The sequence below is a fragment of the Natrix helvetica genome, assembly GCF_964273705.1.
Source record: "Natrix helvetica genome assembly, chromosome: 3".
In the NCBI taxonomy this organism is placed as follows: domain Eukaryota; kingdom Metazoa; phylum Chordata; class Lepidosauria; order Squamata; family Natricidae; genus Natrix; species Natrix helvetica.
The window spans coordinates 121,464,839-121,488,493 of NC_138549.1; the positions used below are offsets into that span (position 1 = coordinate 121,464,839).

General features: G+C 41.3%; 1 protein-coding gene across 1 annotated transcript; it reads left to right on the forward strand.

Moving 5' to 3' along the window:
* The first annotated feature begins 15,057 nt into the window (after positions 1 to 15,057).
* On the forward strand, positions 15,058 to 16,833 carry GPR25 (G protein-coupled receptor 25). The gene has a single exon (XM_081948937.1). It carries the CDS (start codon positions 15,104 to 15,106, stop codon positions 16,241 to 16,243), a length of 1,140 nt encoding a protein of 379 aa, XP_081805063.1. The 5' UTR covers positions 15,058 to 15,103; the 3' UTR covers positions 16,244 to 16,833.
* The last annotated feature ends 6,822 nt before the right edge of the window (positions 16,834 to 23,655 follow it).

The window sequence follows — 23,655 nt, forward strand, 5'->3', positions numbered from 1 at the left end:
ATAACAACTCGATCCCCCCACAATAAACAACCTTGTAACACTGAGAGTTCGTCCCGTTTTGCCCAAAACATTTTGAATTCCGGGCCCACGTTTCCCTTCGGCCAACCCCTCCAAACCCAAGTTTGAACTTGCTTTATTACATTGTCTTTAGAGGAGAACCTTGCAACGTCGTATGAAGAAACCGGTCCAGAGTCCAAACAGTCAATGAGCAATACCGGTACTTCTGGAGTGGGGTCTGGCAGAATGTCAGGTAATGGGCAACGGCTGAGTGCATCTGCGTGTCCGAGAGTGGAGCCCGGTCGATGAATCAATTTGTATGAATACGCAGCCAGGAAAACAGTCCACCTGGTCATGCGTGGAGAAAGGGAGACCGGGGTGGGGCGGTTTCCCGCCAAAAGTCCCAACAACGGTTTGTGATCTGTAATTAGTTCAAAATCGCGGCCATAGAGGTATTCGTGGAAACGCTTTACTCCAGCTACAGCAGCCAGCGCTTCCCTGTCCATTTGGCTGTAATTCCTTTCGGCCGATGAAAGAGTTCTGGAGTAGAAAGCGATGGGTGCTTCTTTTCCGCCGGGCATCCTGTGGCTGAGGACTGCTCCAACTCCGAAGGGTGATGCGTCGCAGGTCAATACCAGCGGTAGGGTCTGGCTGTATTGGACAAGCAGTGAGTCAGTGGTGAGCAGGCGCTTTACCCCGGCGAAAGCTGCAGCTTCGGATCGTCCCCATTTCCATGGTGCGTTCCTCTGGAGTAGATGGTGCAGTGGCTCAGCAACGGTCGCCTTCTGCCTCAGAAAAACGCTGTAGAAGTTAAGTAATCCGAGGAAGGCCTGCAACTCGGTCTGGTTTCGTGGTGTGGGGCGTCCTGGATCGCCTTAATTTTCTTTGAAGTGGGGTGTATTCCCTGACCATCGATTCTATAACCCAGGAATTCTACGCTAGGCACGTTAATTTGGCATTTTTCCTTTTTAAGGCGGAGACCCTTTTCTCTGATTCTGGCCAAAACAGTTCTGACTCTTTTATTTAATTGCTCCTCGTTTGCAGCGGACACCAAGATGTCGTCAAAATAGGGGACGACTCCCGGTATCCCTTGCAAAAGTCGTTCCATGACGCTCTGGAACAATCCTGGGGCAATACTCACACCGAATTGTAGCCGGTTGCATTTGAATGCTCCTCTATGCGTCACTATAGTCTGGGCCTCCGCTGTGGCGCTATCAACTGGCAGTTGCTGGTAAGCTTGTGCCATGTCTAACTTAGCAAATACCTTTCCTGGCCCCAACGAGTGCAATAAGTGCTGTACTACTGGCACAGGATATGCGCTCTGTTGTAACGCGACATTAATTGTGCATTTATAGTCCGCGCAGATGCGGACTGATCCGTCTGGTTTGACTGGGGTCACGATGGGTGTTTCCCAGCGCGCGTGATCTACCGGCTCAAGGATTCCTTGCTCCACTAACTTATCTATTTCCTTATCTATTTTTGGGCGGAGTGCAAAAGGCACTCGTCTCGGTTTAAGTCGGATTGGCGCCACTTTGGGGTCTAAATTGAATGATATTGGTTTACCCACATACTTACCAAGACCGGGGCTGAACACATCCTCGAACTCCTTAAAAATCTGTTCAGCGCTGCTGTTTCTCACGGCGTTGATTCCGGTGACTTCTAACCCCAGGGCTTCAAACCAATCAAGCCCCAGAAGGTTCTGCAATGGCGCGCTGGCTATGGTCACGGGCAGCTGGGCTTCGATGTCCTTGAAACGGATGTGGAATGTGCCTTGGCCCACGATGGGGACTTGGTTCCCCTGGTAGTCTCGTAGCAGGACGTCTGGAGCGCGTAGTTGGCTCTTTCTGAGGCTAGGGATAGCCTGTTTCATGGATGCCCATGAAATAATCGTCAGGGTCGATCCTGTGTCAACTTCTAGCTCGCAGGGTGAGCCCTCCAAAAGGACTGTGACTCTCAGCCTTTTTGGCCGCTTAGGGCGGACCTGATGTATTGTGGTGAGATACGTTCGCAACTCCTCTCTCTGGGTCAACTCTATCTCATCGTCTACATCCTGAAAATACTCTCGTTGAGCGTCTTGATAGAACGCTCTTTCAGCTCTTTGTGTGTATTCTCTCTGGGGATACGTTCGCTCAGCTCCTTGTGAGTAATCTCTCTGGGGATACGCTTGTTCAGCTCTTTGGAAATTTTCTCTCTGGGTAAACACTTGTGGATTTCTCTCTGGGCGCCCTTTTTGACTTCGCCAAGCCCCTGGGTTGGGCTTCTGTTGGCAGTACATGGGTGGCTGCCGTGTGGCAGGGACTCCGCTCCGGCACACTCGTGCGATGTGCCCAAGTTTGTTGCAATGCGAACAAACAACGTTCCTGAACCTACAAGTAGACCTGGGGTGATTCCCTCCGCAGCTTGCGCAGGGCGGCAAACGGAATCCGGGTCTCCCCCCAGGCCTCAAGTGACTGCTCTGCATCAGGTGACTGTCCTCGAACTCGGGATTCTCGTAGTCGGGGCTTGTGTCCTCGTAGTGTACTCTGGTTTGTCTTGGTGCTGGCTGGTTTATGTTGGCCCCTCGTTGTATGGTCACCGATGATTTCTCCGCTGACTCTGATGCTCTTGCTTCGTTTAGCGCTATCTGTAGGGTTAAATTCGGGTTTGCCAACAGCTTCTTTTGTAGCGAAATGTCTCTTAACCCACAGATGAGCTCCGCTAAAATGTGCTCGTCCAGATCCCTGAACTCGCAGTGAGTTGCTGCTTTTCGTAGGGCTGCAACATATTGATTTATGGATTCTCCCGCCTTCTGGTTCCTCGTGTTGAATTCCTTGCGGCAGACATGGCGGGAAGGTTTTGGCGCGTAATGAGTTTGCAGAGCCTGTTGCAACGCTGTCCACGATACTGCCTGTATTGGAGTAGGCGCGGTGAGGTCTCTGGCCGTATTGAAGACTTCCTTTCCGCAGTAGCCGAGGAAGATGTTTTTCTTCCTCGCGTCGGTGATCCCCGTGTATTCGTTCACTTCGAGGAAACACTCGAAACGAATCATGAAGGCTTCCCATTCGTCGTTTGCTGGGTCGAAAGGAGCGGGGGGAGCATGCATCGCCATCTTCTCTGTTTGAATTTGCCGCGCTGCGGTGATCTGAGATGGCTGCCAGAATTTCTGCCGAATTCCTGGGCTGGATCAAATCCGGAGATTCTGGAGGTAGCGTTCTTCGTCCTATCTGCCTCTCGATCCCATCCTCGTCGCCAATGTTAGATCTGGGCAACGAGAGACAGACTGCGGACACGAAGTGACTTAACAGCTCTTTATTAGTAATAGTAGTGATCCAGCTTGCTCTGTGGTCGGAGGGTTCCCCTTTTATAGGGATCGGGTACGCCCCACGACCAATCAGAACGATACCTGTTTCCCGCTGTAGCAGCGGACCAGAGGGGAGACTTACTACGATATATGCTAATATCTAACATCCTCCATGCACAAATCCAAACTCAAACTTCCATAACAACCGTTTGTCCAATCCTTTCTTGGAACACATCCAGTGAAGAGGAGCCCATCGCTTCTCTATGCAATCATTTTTACATTGGATTAGGGATTACAATCATGTGTATTGTGATTGCTCTATGTTAGGAGTGATATACCTTGCAATAGTTGCTGTGAATGGCAACCAGGACATCTCTAGTGGCCAGATTGAATGAGAGTCCAACTTGGGAACAGCCATAATGTTAAAAATGTGTGGATATAAGGTTGCTCAGCACTCATGAGCAAATTGGTGGCTCCCAATGTCTTCTATGACACTGTAGTAATCAAACCAAAATAAAGTTAATACTCTTCCTTGAGACAAGGGAAGTGCTAGGTTTAGATAAGATGATGTGCTCAAGCAACTGTGAGACAATTCACACTAAAGGTGAGAAAGAGCAGAAGTTGAAAATGCTACAAAAATAGACTAACAAAGCCAAGCTGCGTTTTGAGCCCTATAGAGAATCCTGGAGCGTGGCAGATTCCTAGAGAAGAAGGATCTTCCTGTTTATTATTGTAAACTGCCTAGAGTAGCCCCACAGCAAGGTAGATGACAAATCAATAATACAAAAAATTAATCTGGTTGAGTTTAATACGTACAGTAAAAGCAGTTGTACCATCAGATGGCAGTCTTGAGCCTCCATTTCTGACAGAGTAACATTAAAATTCAAGGCAATAATTTGTAGGGAAAGAAGGAAGTTGTAGTTGCAACACATCTGGAAGATGCCCTATTATTGACAAAAAATAGATTAAAGAATGAAATAATATGGTGTTTTAATGATAGAAAGAAAACTAGACTACTTCTTGGAATTTTCATGATATAAATGAGAGATATCATGCATTATCTGCTGTTTTCTGTCCTAGGATTTGTTCCCATTTGCCTCTTAACATGGCACAGTAATGACCCGATGGCACCAATTTCCTACTTCATTCTTACAACCTTATCTTTACTCATCCTCCCAACCATGAGAAAGTCAGGCTCAAATTGGTACAATACAATATAAATGTACAATATTGTTGGTACAATACAATATAAATGTGACACTTCCCTTTCAGCCACATATGCCAACACTACCCAAGACCTATCACATATTTACAATGTGTTATTATTTTAAAAACCAAGTCAGATATATGTTGCAGGTATAGGCATACCACCTTTCCTTTGATCACTAGGCATTCTCCACCCAGATGTTTCTCTCCCAGCCTTTTCCTTCAGCATTTGTCAGTCCCACTTGGTAAACAAGATTAGGAAATCAACTCTGCAGGAAGACCAAAACTACTTTTACTAAGACTGGTTATTATAACAAAACCTTGCAAGTTGCAACTTTGTGCTAGCCCTCCTTCTCCACCAATGAAATAAGAAGGCATCTACCTATGTTACTTCTAAATGATATCCTGTTGTTTTGGACTTTAAAAATGCTTCAGCCCCTTTTGCCTAGGAAACAGTCCATGCATATCTTCATCGAGGTTATCTTCCTTACTCTGTACACTGTTAGAGCTTTGCTTCTGGAGTAAATCCCTTTATATAGAAAAGTGGTTCTCAACCTGTGGGTCAGGACCCCTTTGGGGGTCGAACGACCCTTTCACAGGGGTCGCCTAAGACCATCGGAAAACACATATTTTCTTTTTTTTTTTTAAACAGAAATTTTTATTGGTTTTACAAAATTTTCAGGAAAAGGGGTAATGGGTAAGGTTACAAATATTGACAGCTACATTATGCAGGAAATGGTACTCCCCCTGGTTCTCATAACTTTCACCTGTTAATACATTAAATAATTACTACTTAGCAATATTTTGACAGCATATTTTTACCTTATATCTTCCAATAATTTCAATCTATTTTATATCAAACAGAAAAAATTCCCTGTATCAGCAATTGCATTATTTTTCTAACTCACTTTTGTGATCTAAGTTTTCTCAATGTTGCCTCTTCCCCCCCCCACCCCCAGCAAGGCTCTGGAACCTCCCGTGTCTTGTGTATCTCGTGTGGTATCATCAGCTTTATCTAGGAGAGCTTTGTTTTTTTCCATGAAGGCCTCCGCCTCCGTAGTTGTATTAATTCTAAGGAAAACACATATTTTCAATGGTCTTAGGAACCGAGACACCAATTTTATGGTTGGGGGTCACCACAACATGAGGAACTGTATTAAAGGGTCGCGGCATTGGGAAGGTTGAGAACCACTGATATAGAATTAGTGTCAGCCCAGTAAGGTAGATCAGACTATGGGAACCAACGCCAAATAGGTCAGGATTCCTTTTATTGTAACAGCTATAACCAGGATGGCTAACCTATGGCATGGGTGCCCAAAGTGGCACGTGAAGCCATGTCACCCAGCATGTGTACCCTTGCCTGTTGTGTGCATGCGCATGCGACAATCAGCTGTCTTTCTCATGCATAGCAGTGCCGAAAATCAGTGTGCACATGCACGTCTGCCAGCTGATTGTCGGGTGCACATGCACGCCAGAATCTGGAAGTTTCAGCTTTTCCGGAGCACGATCCCTTCGCGTGTGCGGTAGTGCCGAAAACCAGCATGCGCACGTGCACCAGCCAGCTGATTGTCGGCGTGCATGTGCATTAGAACCCAGATGTTCAGCTTTTCCAGAGCACAGCCACGGTCAGCATGGCACTTAGTGCCGAAAAGGCTCGCCATCACTGAGCTTTAGCAACAGAATCTTGCAGGTCTGGATACGCGTTCTCCTCCCTCACTTTATCTTAGTGTAAACTAAGGAGGGGCTTGTTTGGATTGTTTTATCATGTTATTTTCTGGGCCCAGGCTGAAACCCTCCTTATCTGACAATTGCTTTGGAAGGAGCTCTGATCTTGGGCTAGCTAGCCATTTCTCCCTCCACCCAGGGAAGTGCAGTGGCAAACCGCTTCTGAAAATCTTGCCAAGAAAACTGGAGGGACTTGTCAGGCAGACTCGAGAGTTGAACATGATTGTATGTTAGAAAAACAAACTGATGTAAATACTGATTGACACAGTAGTTATTGGAATTCTACACTGAAGAAGAAAAAGGTGGATTAAAAAAAATCTTCTCTCAAGAAAAGACCAACATTTAGACAAGGGTTCAGAAGGTCATGATTAATGTGAGTTCAAATAATGTATTATTTGATTTAGTGCAAATTGTAAATGGATGGCATCACATGTTTGAGTAATTTGGGACTTCCTTATTAGAGCAGGCTGCTCATACATTCTTTCTGCTCAACTGACAATAAATGGCATTATGGTTTAGGGAGTGGTCTATGCCCTTGAGGCTAACTGGAGCTAATTTAGCTTCACAGGATGGGTGTAATCAAAGCATATATTTAATACAGTATAGTCTTAGGCTTTTAGCAATATTTAAGCAAAGTTTTTAATAGCTTTACCTAAATATAGCTCTTAAAAAACTAAGAGTAACTATTATTCAAAAATAAAGAACTAAACTTCTTCCCCAAATTAGAGAAAGTTCACAAAGTAATCACCTAAGAGTATTTAACAACACCTAGAAAACTGAGTTTAATAATACCAGGAACTAGCCTCGAGTGGTACTCAGAGTTTAATCATATTGGAACATATTTAAATATATGATGATTTCAAAAAAAAGAATTCAAGAGTTTTCATTCAAATAAGGAAATACCAATCAACGTATTGCACTAGGTGTTTCTTTAGCTTTATTATTAGCATTTGAGGAAACAAAAAAAAACTCTGTAAAGAATTGATAATTTTTTGTTAGTTGCTGCAAGACAATTGATAATTATCCCAAACTGTGTTTGGGAGACAGAATAATTTCTGGTATGCTTTTGATATGGCTTTATTAGGTATGCACAAAGTGGAAGCAATTTTTGTGGTCCTGTAATTCACAATTAGCCAGGTATTTGTTAGTTTGAAAGAACTGTAGGGCATTGTATTATTCTATAGCATTGTTTAATATGATCATATCTAACATTTGGAAGCTTTATTGAGAAATAATGAATTATCTCATGGTAGTTAGCTTTTCCTTAAGGACAATAAAAGTATTTATTCAAATTCTTATCCACACTCCCTCTACACCAGTGTTTCTCAAATTTGGTGACTTTAAGTCCTGTGGACTTCAACTCCCAGAATTCCCCAGCCAGCTATGCTGGCTAGGGGATTCTGAGAGTTGAAGTCCACAGGACTTAAAGTCACCAAGTTTGAGAAACACTGCTCTACACCCTATGATAAACTACTGATTAAAAAAACAACGTGGATTCTAGCCCCCACAGTTGTGAGTGCTGGGATGAGAATTAGATATTCTGTATGCATTGTTGGTTTTGGACAAAATACATTTTGGATTATAATTCCTTGATTTTGATAGTTATAATTATGTAACAGTCAGAAGTGGAAATTACTTTTCTGCATAACAAGTGGTGCTTGATTTATCATATGGAGATGCAGAACTGAGTTTCAGGTTAAATAAGTATTTCAATAATCATTAGCTAGTATGAAGATTCATATTTAATCTTCCTTGGAACTGATGCTTAATTGTAGTGTTTTTATGCTTAGTTATAACCTTCAATTTATCATATGGGGCATTTTGAGTGTGCTGAAGTTAGGCTTAGGACAAAAATTGTCTTGCCGTGATGTTATCTTTAGAATTAGCATATTCAAAATTAATGATTACATTTACCGTAAATCCCAATTCAATTTTACTTGCAGAGAGTACCAAGAAGCTGCTTAAGTAAGCTGCTTGTGTCAGCCTGTGTGATCCAATTATTTTATTTCCCCGAACTTTTTCCCTTATATTTTCCCCCCTCTGGCTATGTCCACCCTTTGAAATACGGTAGATCGGATTAAGAAACCAAAGTCTTGCAGGTCAATATTGCTTTTATTATATGGCTATAGCAACAGAATCTTCCCTGCCTCTATTCATCTTTGGGAGAACTAGGAAAATTCTTTATCTGCCTTGTTCAGATGTGTCCAGTTGTCCTGCCCTGGACTCATCTGATTGTTATCTTGATAGTGGCTCTTCCTCCTGTCCCTCAAGGTCATTTCTACTTCCCAGGACAAGGTAATTACAAATACTAGGTACCCATATTTCTAGTGGCTAGGTTATTTCTTTGCTTTTCATGATGAAGCCTAACCAATTTGCACCCGTTTCCTCATTTCCTAGGTTTACTGCTATCTTTTGGGGTATGAGGCTGTTTACAGCTTCAGTTGGTTTTTAAAAAAATACTTATCAGAAGTACATCTTTGTAACTATTTTTCTCAGAGTTTAGTCTCCACTTAGTGCACAGTTTCAATGCCTTAAAAAAAAAACATAACAAGTAGTGTTACCTAGAATTTTAGGTTTTTCTTTGGGCCAAAACCATTTCCTTTGTTGTGCAACAAATAGCCCTTTCAGGGACCATCAATCAACAATGTGTTTTGAAGGCCTTGGGTGTCACAAGTGAAAACTAGAAAGGCCAATTTGTAAAGGAGAGGATGCAAGATATTTTAAGGGTGCCTTTCTTTCCTCAAATCTAATCCATGTCTTTTATTGTTTGATTTGTTGCTGATGCATTACATATATGAAATTTATGCATCATTTATTTCTGTACCCTATATAAAGACTTGATTTCTCCCCTTAATAAAATGCCTTTTGCTTTGCATGAATTAATTGTGGTTTGTATGGGAGGGGGCAAACAAATCCACTTGCAATGGTATTGGGCAGTGGTGGGCAACCTTTTTTTTCAACTGAGCCAAATCTCGCCAAAACCACGACTGAAATTTATTTTGAGAGCCACATTTTTAAAACCGAAAATACATAGGATGGTACACTGTTTTTAGTTTCAATAAACTCTGGCATTTGAAGCACGCAAGTCTTAAAGCTGTCAAGTTACAAGATCCTTGCATCCCTAACCCTTTAGGAAAAAAAAACCAAGGGGTCTTCAAACCTGACAGCTTTAAGACTTGTGGACTTCAACTCCCAGAATTCCTCCTCCAGTCATGTTGGCTCAGGAACTCTGGCATTGAAGCATGCAAGTCTTAAAGCTGTCAAGTTGCAAGACCCTTGCACCCCTAACCCTTTAGAAAAAAAACCCAGGGGTCTTCAAACCTGACAGCTTGAAGACTTGTGGACTTCAACTCCCAGAATTCTGAGAATTGAAGTCCACCAAGGGCATCAATCATATTAGCCCAGGGATCTGCAAAATTGTCTCTTAAGACTGATGGACTTCAACTCCCAGAATTCTGAGAATTGAAGTCCACCAGTCTTAAAACAGCCAACTTTGCAGACCTCTGTATTAGCCCAAAGCCTGGCGCTGGGCGGGCCTTGCTCCCCCATTGGTGGAGCCCCAGGAAGCAAGGAGGGAGAAAAAGAGACGGAGGCCAAGGAGCTTCTCCCCCCCCCCGCAAAAATCTTATCAGGGAGCCGGCGGGCAGTAGCAAATTAGCTGATCACGCGGCATGATCGGCTAATTTGCTACTGCCCGCCCAGCTCCCCGGTTAGATTTTTGCTGGGAGGGGGCGGGGGGAAGCTCCTTAGCCTCCGTTTCTTTTTCTGCCTCCTCGCTTCTCGTCCCCGCCCGACTTCATTCATAGGATCCTCCCTAATCATTGTGGGAAAAGAAAAAAGGGAAAGGGGCGCTTGTTTTGAAGTGCCCGAGAGGAGGGAGGGGAGCGGGCGCCCGGCACACAGAAGAGCCGCATTAAAATGTGTAAAGAGCCGCGTATGGCTCGCAAGCCGCGGCTTGCCGACCACTGGTATTGGGTGTTTCTCAAATTTAAAAACTAGATTCTTTCCAACTCCAGGCATCTGAGTTTTATGGGCAAAAATTTGGGAACTCATCTGGGATTGCAGGATATCATTTTCTGCGCTCGGATTGGCCTGCCTCAGTCACTAAACACACAACAACTGGCATGGTGAGTTCAGTCCTGTGTCTTCAGAGGAGACAGACAATCAAGGAGCCAGGAGGGGTGGTAGTTCCTTGGGAGAAAACACAAATATAAAGAAATGGAACAAGGGAAGAGGACACTGCTAGGGAGCCCATTGGGGTTCATAGTCTACTGTGCTACCAAGGAACCCTGTCAATCTTGCAGGAATGGCCAAAAAGAGAATGATCACAGCATACACAGAAGTGGACAAGATACACTGGACATGTTTCATGAAAGGAGAGGTGGCAACATGGGTTTCATTTGACTCACCACCACTACTCATGTGCAATTTGAGCAGAGTTATCTCCACCAAATGGATGTTTAGGTCCTGTGGGCTGTAATTAATTAAATGTAATTAATTTAATAACATGCTTACTATGTATGTCTCAGCAGCCAAATTGAATCTGTTGGATCAGACTACCCATTTCTTAATGATTTCATTTTGTGCGCAGTAATGTTTAAATTAAAATGCTACAGAAGTCCCTTTGAAAACATTTACAATCATGTTTTGTCATCTCAATAGCATTTGAACAACAAACAAAATGCCCCAGTGAGAACGTTTACAGCTATTGCAGTTCCTGCAATTTCTCAGAAAGGCAATGAGAACATAGTCCCTTGATAGAGGAAAGGTAGACGTATCCTAATATGCCAATGGACCATATCCTAAGACAGTGTTTCTCATTCTCAGTGACATTAAGATGCATGGATTTCAACTCTCAAATCTCTAGCTATCATGGCTGGCTGGGGAATTCTGGAAGCTGAAGTGTTGCAGAAAATGACAGACTTAGACCTCAGGATACAGGAAGAGTTTATTTGGCAGCCAGGTTCAGAAAGCTAGCACGTAGCTAGCATTGGAAATTCTGAACAACCTTCATTATCGAAGCACACGTTCTTATACATTCTCAAAAGCGGCGCAACATGGAAACATTTAACTCATCTCTTATTGGTCATTTTGGGGAAAAAGCCTTATAAGTAGATGGGGTCTTACTTCTCCTTTTGTCTTGAGACACAGGTACAGACTACGTGTCTTTATGCATAGGTACGGACTTTGGACTTTGGACATAGGTACGTTTGCTGGAACATTTTGTGGTTAGAGGCTGATGTCATTTCCCTGTCCCTTTAAACAAGTTTCTAACTGTCCCTTTTATGCCACATCTTCGTTTTTATATCTTAATCCATAGTTTATTCTACTTTAGAAATACATTCATCTTAGTTGTTGAAATTGAGAAACTATCCTAAGTCAGCCTTTCCTAACCATTGACACTCTTCTTACGTGTGAACTTCAGCTTCAATATCCATTCTGGCTGGGAATTCTGGTAGGTGTCCCAAACACCTGGTAGGCAAGTGTTCTGACCCCCCCTCTCGTATACCAAGTCACTCCGAAACAAAGTCTCTGCAAGATGTTTTATTACATACAGTTTCAACCTTGGCAGCAATCCAGCCTGCCGAGGTCCAGATAACAAACTGGCAGCAATCCAGGTACAGCGAACACTTTGGGCAGCAATCCAGCCTGCCGAGGTCCAGATTCCACCTTGGCAGCAATCCAGCCTACCAAGGTACGACACAGATCTGAGAGCGTCTCCAACTCTAATGATCAGTTGATTCCTGCAAAACAACTGTCGGAAAGTCCCTTCCTTAAATAGCCTTGAGAGGAGCCTGATTATGATCACCTGCATCCAATCATCTCTTGTAAGTGTGTAGCTGGTTTCTACGTCTATCAGCTCTCCGTTGCCGAGCATCCAGAAACCACTCCCTTGTTTCCTCCCCTCTGCTCCAAGGCATGACGTCAAGAGCACACTCCTTTGTCTCCTCCCCACTGGCCCAAGGCTCAGGCGCCTCCTGGTGGCCAACCAGCCTCTCTGCGCCCTGCTCAGAGTCGGAACCCTGTCCAGGGTCCTCCACATCCTCCAGAGCTGACTCATAGGGACCCTCGCTGTCGGAGTCTGGTGGCAGCTCCAACGGCTCCTGCTGGGCCACAACAGCAAGGAAGATTGCCATAATTTGAAGAGATTCTTATGCTCTCATTTCCTTTCTTCTTATTTGTGAAAGAAGAAAATAGGGATTTGATTTTTGTCACCTTACCAAATCTGGGTCTAGACTAGATGTTAATGCAAACTATAATAGTAGATGAACAGTTAAACATGAGACTTTCTAATCTGTGAATAAAAAACTGCCTCTGTTAGATTCTATATTTCTATGGTGGGATTCAATTTTTTTTACTACTGGTTGGTGGGCATGTCTTGGTGGGCATGGCTGGCGAACGATACTGCAAAATCTCCATTTCCACCCAACTCGAGGAAGGATACTGCAAAATCTCCATTTCCACCCCACTCCTGGGGGAAGTATGCTGTACAATTCCCATTCCCTCCCCACCCCACTAACCTGCTTTCCAGCTCCGTTCTGTGCAGGGCAACAAAGGAAGACCCAGCCAATCATCTGGAACTCCAATCATCTGGGTCTCGGGAGGCAGCGAATAGATGGGGATGGGGCCAGTCAGAGGTGGCATTTGCCGGTTCTCAGTATTACTCAAAATTTCCACTACTGGTTCTCCAGAACTGGTCAGAACCAGCTGAATACCACCTCTCTCTCTATATATATATACATCTTATTAGAGGTACAGCTGTCTATCTTCTGTCCATATTTTTCTATATTTCTGTATATATTTTACAAAAACTTATAACTTTTTTATGAATTATGAATTATTGTATTTTTACTTTATAAACTTGTTTTATATTTCTTATACATGTATGATATAATTATTACCCTTTCCTGTTTGTATGAATGAGTTTTAAATTTTAATTTTTTATTCAAATGTGAATAGGCTTTAGAAAACTGAAAAAGTTTCTTTAGCTGTTCTAAAAATAGGCAACCTCTACCATTTCCTGCTGCCAGCAAGGGCAGAGCTGTGTGATCTTCAGATTCTCCTATTCCATCATTCTGGAGCACTGAAGATTTTAGAGTGTAGCATTATATCAGAATAGGTGCCTTAAGGAACTGGCAAAGGAGCAGGCAACAGCTGAGATTGTATTTCAGTATCTCTAAGTAGTTTGGTGTTGCTTTCAGTTAATCAATGTCAGACCCCCCAAGAATGAAATCTGGAGTTATTTCAGAGTAGTTTTCTTTATTGTTCTTCACCTATAGACAGATTCTTGCCAGATTAAAGCGACTATTAGCACAATTACAAATAGGAAATATAGTCATACCTTGGTTCTCAACTGCTTTGAAATTTGTCATATTTGGTACTTGACACATTTTGACCATTTTGTCCCTGTACTTGTCATTTGTTTGGTTCTCTGTGTGCAAGCTAGAACTTGTCGATGCCGGTTACCTCATGACTTGCTATCTTTTCCAACTGAAACATAGGGTCACTCATGCCCTGTGCATATCCCCTTGCCATCTTAGCTTCTGTGGTCATTTTTTGTATTTTTGTGCTCCCCCCCCCATCAGTAAGGTAAAGTATTTACAAAACTGATAAGTCATCAGTGATAATATTTTGCCACCTTGTCTTTTATCGACCACATTTTTGTTTGACTTTATTTTTTTCAAGCATCAGCAATTTTCCAATGACTCTTGCCTTGACATAATGTGTCTAAAATAACAACTATAAATTCATACTAAGTGTTTCTTAGTTCAGATTTTCTGATTGTCTAGTGTTCACAATTTATAAAACTGATGATTTAGTCACATCTTATTCTTTGCATGTCCTGAGAATTACCTCAGTGGAAGACAACTTGTTTTTTTATGTTAGGCAAAGAAAAAGATGCTAGCCTGGTTAAAAGTTTGCATTCAAGGACGAGGAAAATAGCCATCTTTTATTTAGTATTTTTATTCAATTTCTGAATCAAGTACTTTCTGTATCATGCCAGGCATTACCCTATATTAAATATTTAAATGTACTGTCCTGTCTTGATGTGCATTTCTTTTTTTTTCATTCATAAAATGTATAATCTGGCTTCGGCTGTCATTGTTTTCTAGCATAATTTGCTAGAAAATATTTACTCACGTATACCTCAATGGAATTTTTAAACATAAACTACTTTGGATTGATGTGTACCACTGCTTGGTAATTGTGACAATATTAGCAGTTTAATGGTCTGACGAATTAAATGGGAAAGACAAGGAAGTCTCAAGGCACTCAGTAGCTGAGATGAAGAACAAGGTGGCCTATTCTTACAAAAGTAGATGAGACTGCAATATTATCTTAAATTGACATGATGAAAGGACAGCATATTTTATCTCATTTGAATGCAACAGATTAGCTTAAGGAATGTGGATCTGGCCATTGTGGGCCTCACAACTTTATCATGCAAGATGAGGATGCTACCAGTCTCTCTACACTACCTGAAAGCAGTGACTTAATTTTGCCCATTGAGAAAAAAACAACTTTGGAAAAAAGACAAAATATTCCTTAATAATTTATCATGACCAATGATTTTATAACTATTCCCTGTTGGCTGAAGTTTTAAGACTTGTAATTCCAATTCGATCAAAAGCTTTTTTAGAAAGAGCTTAAACTATCCAATGAGAAAAGCAGCTTGCCAATATTATTAAGTGTTCTCTTTATTGTTATAAAGTTTCACAACTTCTATCTACTGCTTGGCATCCATAAAAACAAGAGGAAGTTACCGCAGGTGCTTAAAAACAAGCAAACCACTGCTTTATTTAAGTACCACCCAGCCAAATACAAGAGCATATGTGCTTTGGCTAGCTCTTGCAACAGTAGGCAGAAAACTCTTTGCTGAATCTGTGATAGAAAATGAAGATTTCTGAGTTGGTAACTGACTTGGCCATGACCAAAAATTGGAGCAGAGACTTGGAATCAGCCACTGTAGACTTTTTTGATTTAGGATTTACCAATGACGACTTCTGCTTTATGGAAAAGCTGCCATTTGCCTCTGTCTTTGTCTCTGTCATCTACTTCATGATTTTCTTCATTGGCTTCTTTGGGAACCTGTTTGTGATCCTGGTGATGGTGCTGAAACGAGGCAACCAGAGGCTTGTGGACAACTTCATCCTTAACTTGGCCATTGCAGACCTTGTCTTTGTATGTACTTTGCCTTTCTGGGCTATGGCTGAAGCATTTGATTCCTGGCAGTTTGGTGAAGTGTTTTGCAAATTTAGCAGCTATGCCATTTTTGTGAACCGTTGCTCAAGCATCTTGTTCCTGATGGGCATGAGTGTGGAACGCTTCCTTGTGATGAATAAGCACTGGGATTCCAGATTTCTCGGAACCAAGAGAAATACCAGCATTACCTGCAGTTGCATCTGGGTGTTTTCCTTCCTATTGGGAATACCATCTTTGCTCTACAGAAAGGTAATCCCTGTGGGAGACAGGTTTGCATGCCAGGATGAAGGCTCTTCTATCATCTATACTTTCACAGTACTTTGTTTGACTTTCTTGCTACCCTTGGGTGTAATCTTATTCTGCTACTGCTCTATCTTCACCATGCTCCAGAGTCATGTCAACGTAGGTAGGAAAACAAACCATGCCCTTAAAATCATCTTTGTCATCATTGGGGCATTCATCTGCTGTTGGTTACCCTTCAATATCTTCACAGCTGTCATCACCTATGGTGTGGTACAGAACATCGAGTTCTCTTGTGAGGCATTGAAAGTTCTCAGGAGGGGAGTTATTATCAGTGCTTGTCTGGCTTTCACCAACAGCTGCATTAATCCTATCATCTATGCTTTTATGGACCAGCAATTCCGACAGAAGGTATTGAAGAGTCTCCTAGGATGTCTTTGTCCCCCAAAGGAAAATGCGCAAAGCTCACCATTGTTCTTTTCATCTACAGAATCAAGCGTTCTATTTGGCAGCCAAAAGAGGTTCATACCAGCCATAACTGTTCCAGTTAGCAGTAGGGCTGATTTATATGCCTCTAAAAGAGAGATATAGTTGCTATTGTTGAGACCATACAGTAGAATTGTTGAGCCAGGTTACTTATGGCAGAGAGGAGGGAGATGACTCAGAGGATTGGTTTTCTTGATAAGAAAGAACGTTGTTTTTAAAATTTCTGATCAGTGTTTTTTTTAACTTTGGGGTTTCTAATACAACCCCAAATGAATTTTTTCATAATGCATTACATATACTCTATACATTTATAAAATAAAATCCTGTTTATATGAATTTTCCCTTGGTCTGTAGGATAAAAATGCAGATTTAACACTTGCACAGATTTATAAGAGCTTCTTCAACTACCAAGAGACATTTCATACATGAATAGGAGTGACTTGTAATAGTACTTATATCCTTTGCTAGAAAGTAGAAAGTAGATGACTTGACTGTATTAGTCATAAGCTTACCTGCCTGCCTTAGCTCTTTATTTAGATATTTTGGTAGCTTTTGTAATTTGACTATTGATTGATTGATTGAAAATGTTTAGATGGCTATAAAAAGAAATGATGGGTGAATATCTTTTGATAACAAACATTCTTTAACACAATAAGCCATGCAAACAAAACTACCACAACCCATAATAAAACCAAGCCTTGTATATTTAATTAAGTACCAATATATATTTGAAACTGTTGTCTTCCTGTCGCAAGCTAAAGATGTATATTTTGTGTGTGTGTGTGTGTGGGGGGGTTATTCCTGTGTTTAAATTACTGTAAGTTTTCTTGATTTTGATTAAATTTTTAATTACAAAACTCTGGTCTGATTTTTATTCATTAAAACAATGGAAAGTTTTGAATGCAAAACTTTCAATGAATGTGTCAACTTTAATTATTGCTATCAATATTCAGATTTACATCAGCTTTTGAAACTATTCATTTTCTTTCTCTTTATTTTCATTGTTTGTCTGGTAGTGAGAAATAACATGAATTGTGAGTCATGGGTCCCAAATGTACCTAGTTGAAATCTTAATTTACTAAGAACCCTTGAGCCAAACTACTTGTGTTTACTGCACCAAAGGAAGGGAGGCACCACAGAGATTTCCCCACTCATGCCCTTAACACAACTTCAGTTTTCAGCACTTATTGTGTCTAAATAACTTGTCGGTTAAAGGCATCATTGCTGGGTTATACCTAGGATATCAGTTGGCTTTAATCCAGCCCTGGACCTTAGGAAACATTACATCATCATTTTTTTCAGTCATACTTTGATTATTCACAAAGAAATAATAAGCAGTCTCCTCAATCCTAATCAAATATCAATCACTTGCATCAAAACAATGGATCTATTTCAAGATACAAGAAAAACTGAAATAATGGGGAGTTGCTGCTGTTGTTGTTAGTTGTGAAGTTGTGTCCGACCCATCATGACCCCTTGGACAACGTTCCTCCAGTAATGGGGGGTAGCCTTTTAAAAACAAGTGGAAATTGTTATAGAAATCTTTCCCAATTCTTTTGGAAGGATTTTCCCTGTTCTCGTTTTTCCCTTTGTCTATCCCAGAATTTGAGAGACATGCTGCGTTATTAGCAGATTATTAGACTTTATTTATTTATTTATTATTTATTAGACCTTAGCACGTTTCTAAATCTTGACAACTTTCATATGTAGACATAACCGTCTGGGGAATTCTCTGAGTTGAAGTCCATATATCTGAAAAATTTCCAGAGTTGAGAAACACTGCATTAGCTTGACCTGCCTACACGAATGGGGTGTTTTGTTCCAGTCATTTGACTCCTCAAACTTAATCAATATTCAGTCCTAACTGAAATGATTTACCACCTCTTAATTTGTGCAATTCATATAACTCTGAGAAAACAGGAGAAATATATTGTAATGGTGATGCCAATCATTAAGAAAGCTTTCTCACTGAAACGGGTGAGGCTGTATCTTAGTTGAAAATCCCCACAGATAACACTGTACATAACATTTAAATAATTAGGACTGTAGATGGTCTTGGCTAAGATGTGCTACTCCCAGACACAATTTCCCTATTCCCCTAAATGTGAAGTAGAGAAAGCTTAATTTTACGAGTTGATATGAGAGATTATACAGAATCAATAGTTTCACAAGCATGTCTAAAATTACTACATTATTTTATTTTATTTATTTTTATTTTATTTATTTTGGTTTGTCAAGCATGTATGAGAAAACAAGTATAAGTATGAATATAACATATAAACATATAAGTATAAGTATATTTATGAGCTTACACAAAGGAACCTTTGGATTTACTATTGGGAAAGGAATAGGCTCATTTTATTCTGGGAAAGGAGAAGACCCATTAATATTGAAATAAAATTCTGGGTTTTTCTTCCATTTTCGTTACTGACTAGTAATGATCTAAAGCACGGGTCTCTAACCTTGGCAACTTTAAGTCTTGTGGACTTTAACTCCCAGAATTCCTCAGCCAGCTTTGCATTGTAATTGTTTCTTAATAATATTAAGTATTCTAGGACTTTACAGTATGTAGGGAAGAAATACAATACAGGTTTTAGAGAATGCGCTCTTAGATATTCAGTAGAATTAATTAGAATAGAATACTACTGATAAATGATTAGGAGAACTTGAAACTATTAATGCTGCAAGTAGATAAGAAAACTAAAAAGAAAATACGATGCAAGGGAGCAGGAGTTTTTTTCTTAAAGTATTTCTATTTATCGAATATTATTTGCAGGTTATTTGATGAAAGTTTCAGAAAAGTATATACTTGGAATCAATTTTCAGTGTTGTTATAAAGGAAATTGGGTAACAGGGAGGCTAAAAACATTTGTGTTTTTTAGATACTCTGAAATTATAACAGACAATAAGAGATTATTCTTGTACCATGACCAATACAGAAGTCAACATTTATATTGGGAATTTCACTAACTCAGACAATTGCTCTGTACCTAAATCGATCTGAAGGCGTTCAGCTCCTGTAGGATTTGCTTGACAGAACCGTTTCTTAGAAAGAGCGCCTGAACTTTGACGTAAACTGTATTCATTTATTTAAAAAACGCACCGACTGCTTTACAAAAAAACCCACCACCTCCAAAGCAGCATGCATTTAATATCCGCGATATTTTAATTCAGAAGATTAATCCGTGATGAGACGAAATTCCCAACTTCACAAATGCACTTTAAATTCGAGCGTGCGTTTTTCCTAACGGGACACCCTCCCGATGTCTTGAGACAACTATTCCCAGGGCGATTTCCCGGAGATTTTTGGGGGAGGGGGAGCGGGGGGGCAGAGAGACTCAATTAGAAGAAAACCAGTTTTGCTATGAAGATGAATCGAAGGGAGAGAAACACTTTCTGAATCTAAGAAGCCGCGGTCCTTTCATCACGGCGGTTCGATAGCTGCTCTGTCGCCGCTTCGCGCAAACAAAAAGCGCTATCAAAGCATTGGCGCTCGCCAATTATTTGCGTCGTATGCAAGGTATTTTCATATGGGCTTGATATAAAGGTTGAATTCTGCTCCGCCAGAGACGTCTCCGCACCATCCCTCACTCCAGTCTCTGACGCCAGGTTGGCCCAGGCCCCGGCAAGTCCGCGCCTCAGCCCGGAAAGTTTGGTGGAAATTGCGCAAAAACGGGGCTAACGGGTCTGCGAGTGCGACACACGCAACTCTAGGGCGGAAGGATATCGGCGGACCCAACGAGGCAGGTACCGGACTGAAGAGAGGGAAACGGGGTCCAGTATCTCCCGTCTATCTAGGCGCCTGAGGCGTTGGCACCAGAATTGCTCCTGCCCCCAAACTCTCAAAGCTCAGAGTGCTAACGACGTTTATTCCGAAGTAAAGAGCACTGATTTTAATTTACTTTACTTGCAACCTTGTGGGTTTCCCGCTCTCCCGCCCGTAAAGTTGCATTTCAAAAAGAGTAAAAATAATAAAAGAACAAAGAAGAGAAATACTCCAACATGAAAATATGACATTAAGTCATATATTCGGAGAGGAAGGGAAGGAAGGAGAGAGAAAGAAAGAAAGAAAGAAAGAAAGGAAGGAAGGAAGGAAGGAAGGAAGGAAGGAAGGAAGGAAGGAAGGAAGGAAGGAATGAAAAACATTATCCTTGAGGAATAAGAGATAAAAAATGGTGTCTCCATTCTGAAACATTAATCTTAAAACAGTAAATTCCCTACAATCTCATGTTCAGTCATCCTATAATTATACATATGTATCACTCAAATTTATTTATATTTATTCCAGAACTTTGACTGGCTAATGACTGTTGCAGCAAATTCAAGGGGTTTAACACATAAAAATATTTTTGGAGATATCTCTCACATAGATAGTCTATATAGTCAGCTGGGTTTCTGTGTAAATTTATTCATTTTGGAGATTCTTTGTGGCTTTACTGCAAATAATCTCCAAATGTAAAGTACAAAATCCAGCTCAAAAGAAGTGCCATTTGTTATAAGGACTGTGCAAGTAGTAAAATGTCAGATAAATTCCAAAAGGAATATAACTAAGAAATTGTGTAATACAGTGAGAAAAAAAAACATATCAAAATTATGCTGTGCATTCTTCTGCAGAATGTTCCTGAAGGGTTTTTTTTCCCCTATTGAGAGTTATTTGTCATCAGTCTGGCCTAATGGTTAAACCTGGAGAACATAAATTAAATCAGGAGAACGTAAGGTCTTAGGTGTGAAAGCCAGCTGGATGACTTTGGGCCAGCCACTGTGTCTTAGCCCCTAATATCAGGGTCAAGCTACAAGCTGGTCAGTCGATTCCTGTCACAATCAAGGTAGACCAACATTTGGTTAATCTGAAAAAGTGGACATTGCACTTGTAGGTAAAATGCTAGAAAGGGGGAAATGTTATTTGTCATCAGAGACAAAGATCTCTACCTTAAATGACTGCCAGGGTGTATGGCAGTCACCTGCCAAGGTTGAACTGATCTAAAGTGTATTAAATCTGAGAACAACCAAAAGACTATTGAAACTGAGAACTAGCAGCAGCCATTTCTGAAATGAATCAACTCTGTTCATTTGAAAAACTAACTTTGCAGTTATTAGGCAAATATTAGTTCCCATTATATATTCTGAAAACTGTAACAGTCCAGGAAACAATGATATCTGTGCCTATGCAAATTGAGAAAGAATGCTGAGATATCTAACCCTAAACAGATCAGGAATCTGGCTCCTTGAGAATGAGATAGATGTGGTAGCCCCCATCACTCTGGAATAGCTTGAGCCCTGAGATCAGAGTAGCCCAGGGGTGAAATTCAGCAGGTTCTGGTGAACAGGTAGCGGGAATTTTGAGTAGTTTGGAGAACCGGAAAATACCATCTCTGGCTGGCCCCACAGTGGGGTGGGAATGGAGATTTTGCAATATCCTTCCCCCAGGAGTGGGGAGGGAATGGGGATTTTGCAATATCATTCCCCCAGGAGTGGGGTGGGAATGGAGATTTTGCAATATCCTTCCCCCAGGAGTGGGGAGGGAATGGGGATTTTGCAATATCCTTCCCCCGGGAATGGGGAGGGAATGGGGATTTTGCAATATTCTTCCCTTTGGAGTGGGGTGGGAATGGAGATTTTGCAGTATCCTTCTCCTCCACGCCCACCAAGCCACGCCTACAGAACTGGTAGTAAAAAAAAAATGAATTTCACCACTGAAGTAGCCCCCTACCCTTTCCTCTTTTGAAGGTGATCAACCAGTCTATGCCCTCCCAGAGGGCGTTCAGAAAGAGGAATTTTAACTGAGGACAGTCATGGAGATTATTGTAAGATTTTAATGCTGGACTGATATATTAATAATTTAAACTTGTTTCTTAATAGAGTCACTTCACAAACCACATGCAAATATTTATAAATTAGAAACAAATAAATAGCCTTCCAAGGGAGAATTAAAAAAATTACATGGCAGCTGCAATCACACAAAGCTTCACTCTTTCTCTCAAGGTTTTTGTTGTGTAGTTGTGTAGTATCATGACTTGTTTGATCTTCTACCCACTGCAGATGCCCTGAAGGTGCCATCAGACTGTTATTTTTGATTTAATGTATGTGTACAAAATAAAATGTTGCATTTAATGTGAGCCAGTATAGTATATATTTCTTAGAACTGAAATGATCTTTAGTTTTAGATCTGGGAAAATCCAATGTTGACAATTATTCTAGCTAGTTCCCTAAATATGTGTGCTTTAGTTTTTAAAAATAAATGCCATGCTAAAATACATGCAACTACACCCAGAGTATTAGCATTGAGTGCCACCTAGTGACAGTATAAATTAGACCAAATGTTCAATCCCCTTACAAATTGTGAGTAACAGGAGGGAATGTGATCCTTTAGCACAGGAGCGTCAAACTCGATTTCATTGAGGGCCACATCAGGGTTGTGTTTGACCTTGGGGGGCATGGCCCTTTGGGTGTGGCCAGATTGGGTGTGGCCAGCTCAACGTCACTCATGTTGGGAAGTGCCTGTGGTGGCTCGAGCACTGTGCCAGGAAAAGCGCAGCCCTCCTGAACTGTTTTTGCTGGCAGAGGGTTGCAGGAGCCCATCACAGCCAGGCCCTCCCGAGCTCCATTTTTGCTGGCAGAGGCACCATGGGCCAGTCCTTTGCTGTTTCCAGGGTAGCTCTGCGGGCCAGATCTAAACACCCTGTGGATTCGAGGATTTGGCCTGCGGTCCTCGAGTTTGACACCCCTGCTTTAGGACAAAACTCTCCAAACAGATGGAGTGTCACATAGAAGACCAAGAAATGTTCTCTATTGTCCCAAAATGCTGAATAAGAACTTTATGTTTCAGGAAAGTAGAAGCTACTATACAAGGTAGACGCTAATATAGAATGGAAAATGGAAAAATGTCATCATGTAAGAACAGGGAACCCAATTACTGAAAGAGGTACTATGCTACCCTTCACTGGATGGCATAGGGCTCTAATCAAAGTCACAAAAATATGACTTAAATGACATGCATTAGATAATGTGTCAGTTGCATCATGACACAAATGACTTACATATAATTCGTGCAATGATATCATGATATACCAGAGGTGGTATTCAGCAGGTTCTGACCAGTTCTGGAGAACCGGTAACGGAAATTTTGAGTAGTTCAGAGAATCGGTAAATACCACCTCTGGCTGGCCCCGCCCCCATCTATTCTCTGTCTCGGTGGCTGAACACCATCAAAGCTGAAACCAGCCAGAGCATTGAAAAACTCAAAGAAGTAGCACAAGATTGGAAAGTGTGGAGAGACCTGGCCCATAGAATCACCAGGAGTCCAACATGACAAAATGGATAGCATCATCATCACCATGTCATACAGGAGTACACAAGAGTAAAGTTGTGTTGTGACACAAGTTCCATCACTTTCCCCTTCCTACTCCTCCACAGACACCCATAGCACCTCAGATCACATAGCCACAATAATAATAATAATAATAATAATAATAATAATAATAATAATAATAATAATAATAATAATAATAATAATAGGA

Coding starts and splice junctions, on each gene's coding strand:
- GPR25 (XM_081948937.1), top strand. CDS start 15,104: ATGAAGATTTCTGAGTTGGTAACTGACTTGGCCATGACCAAAAATTGG.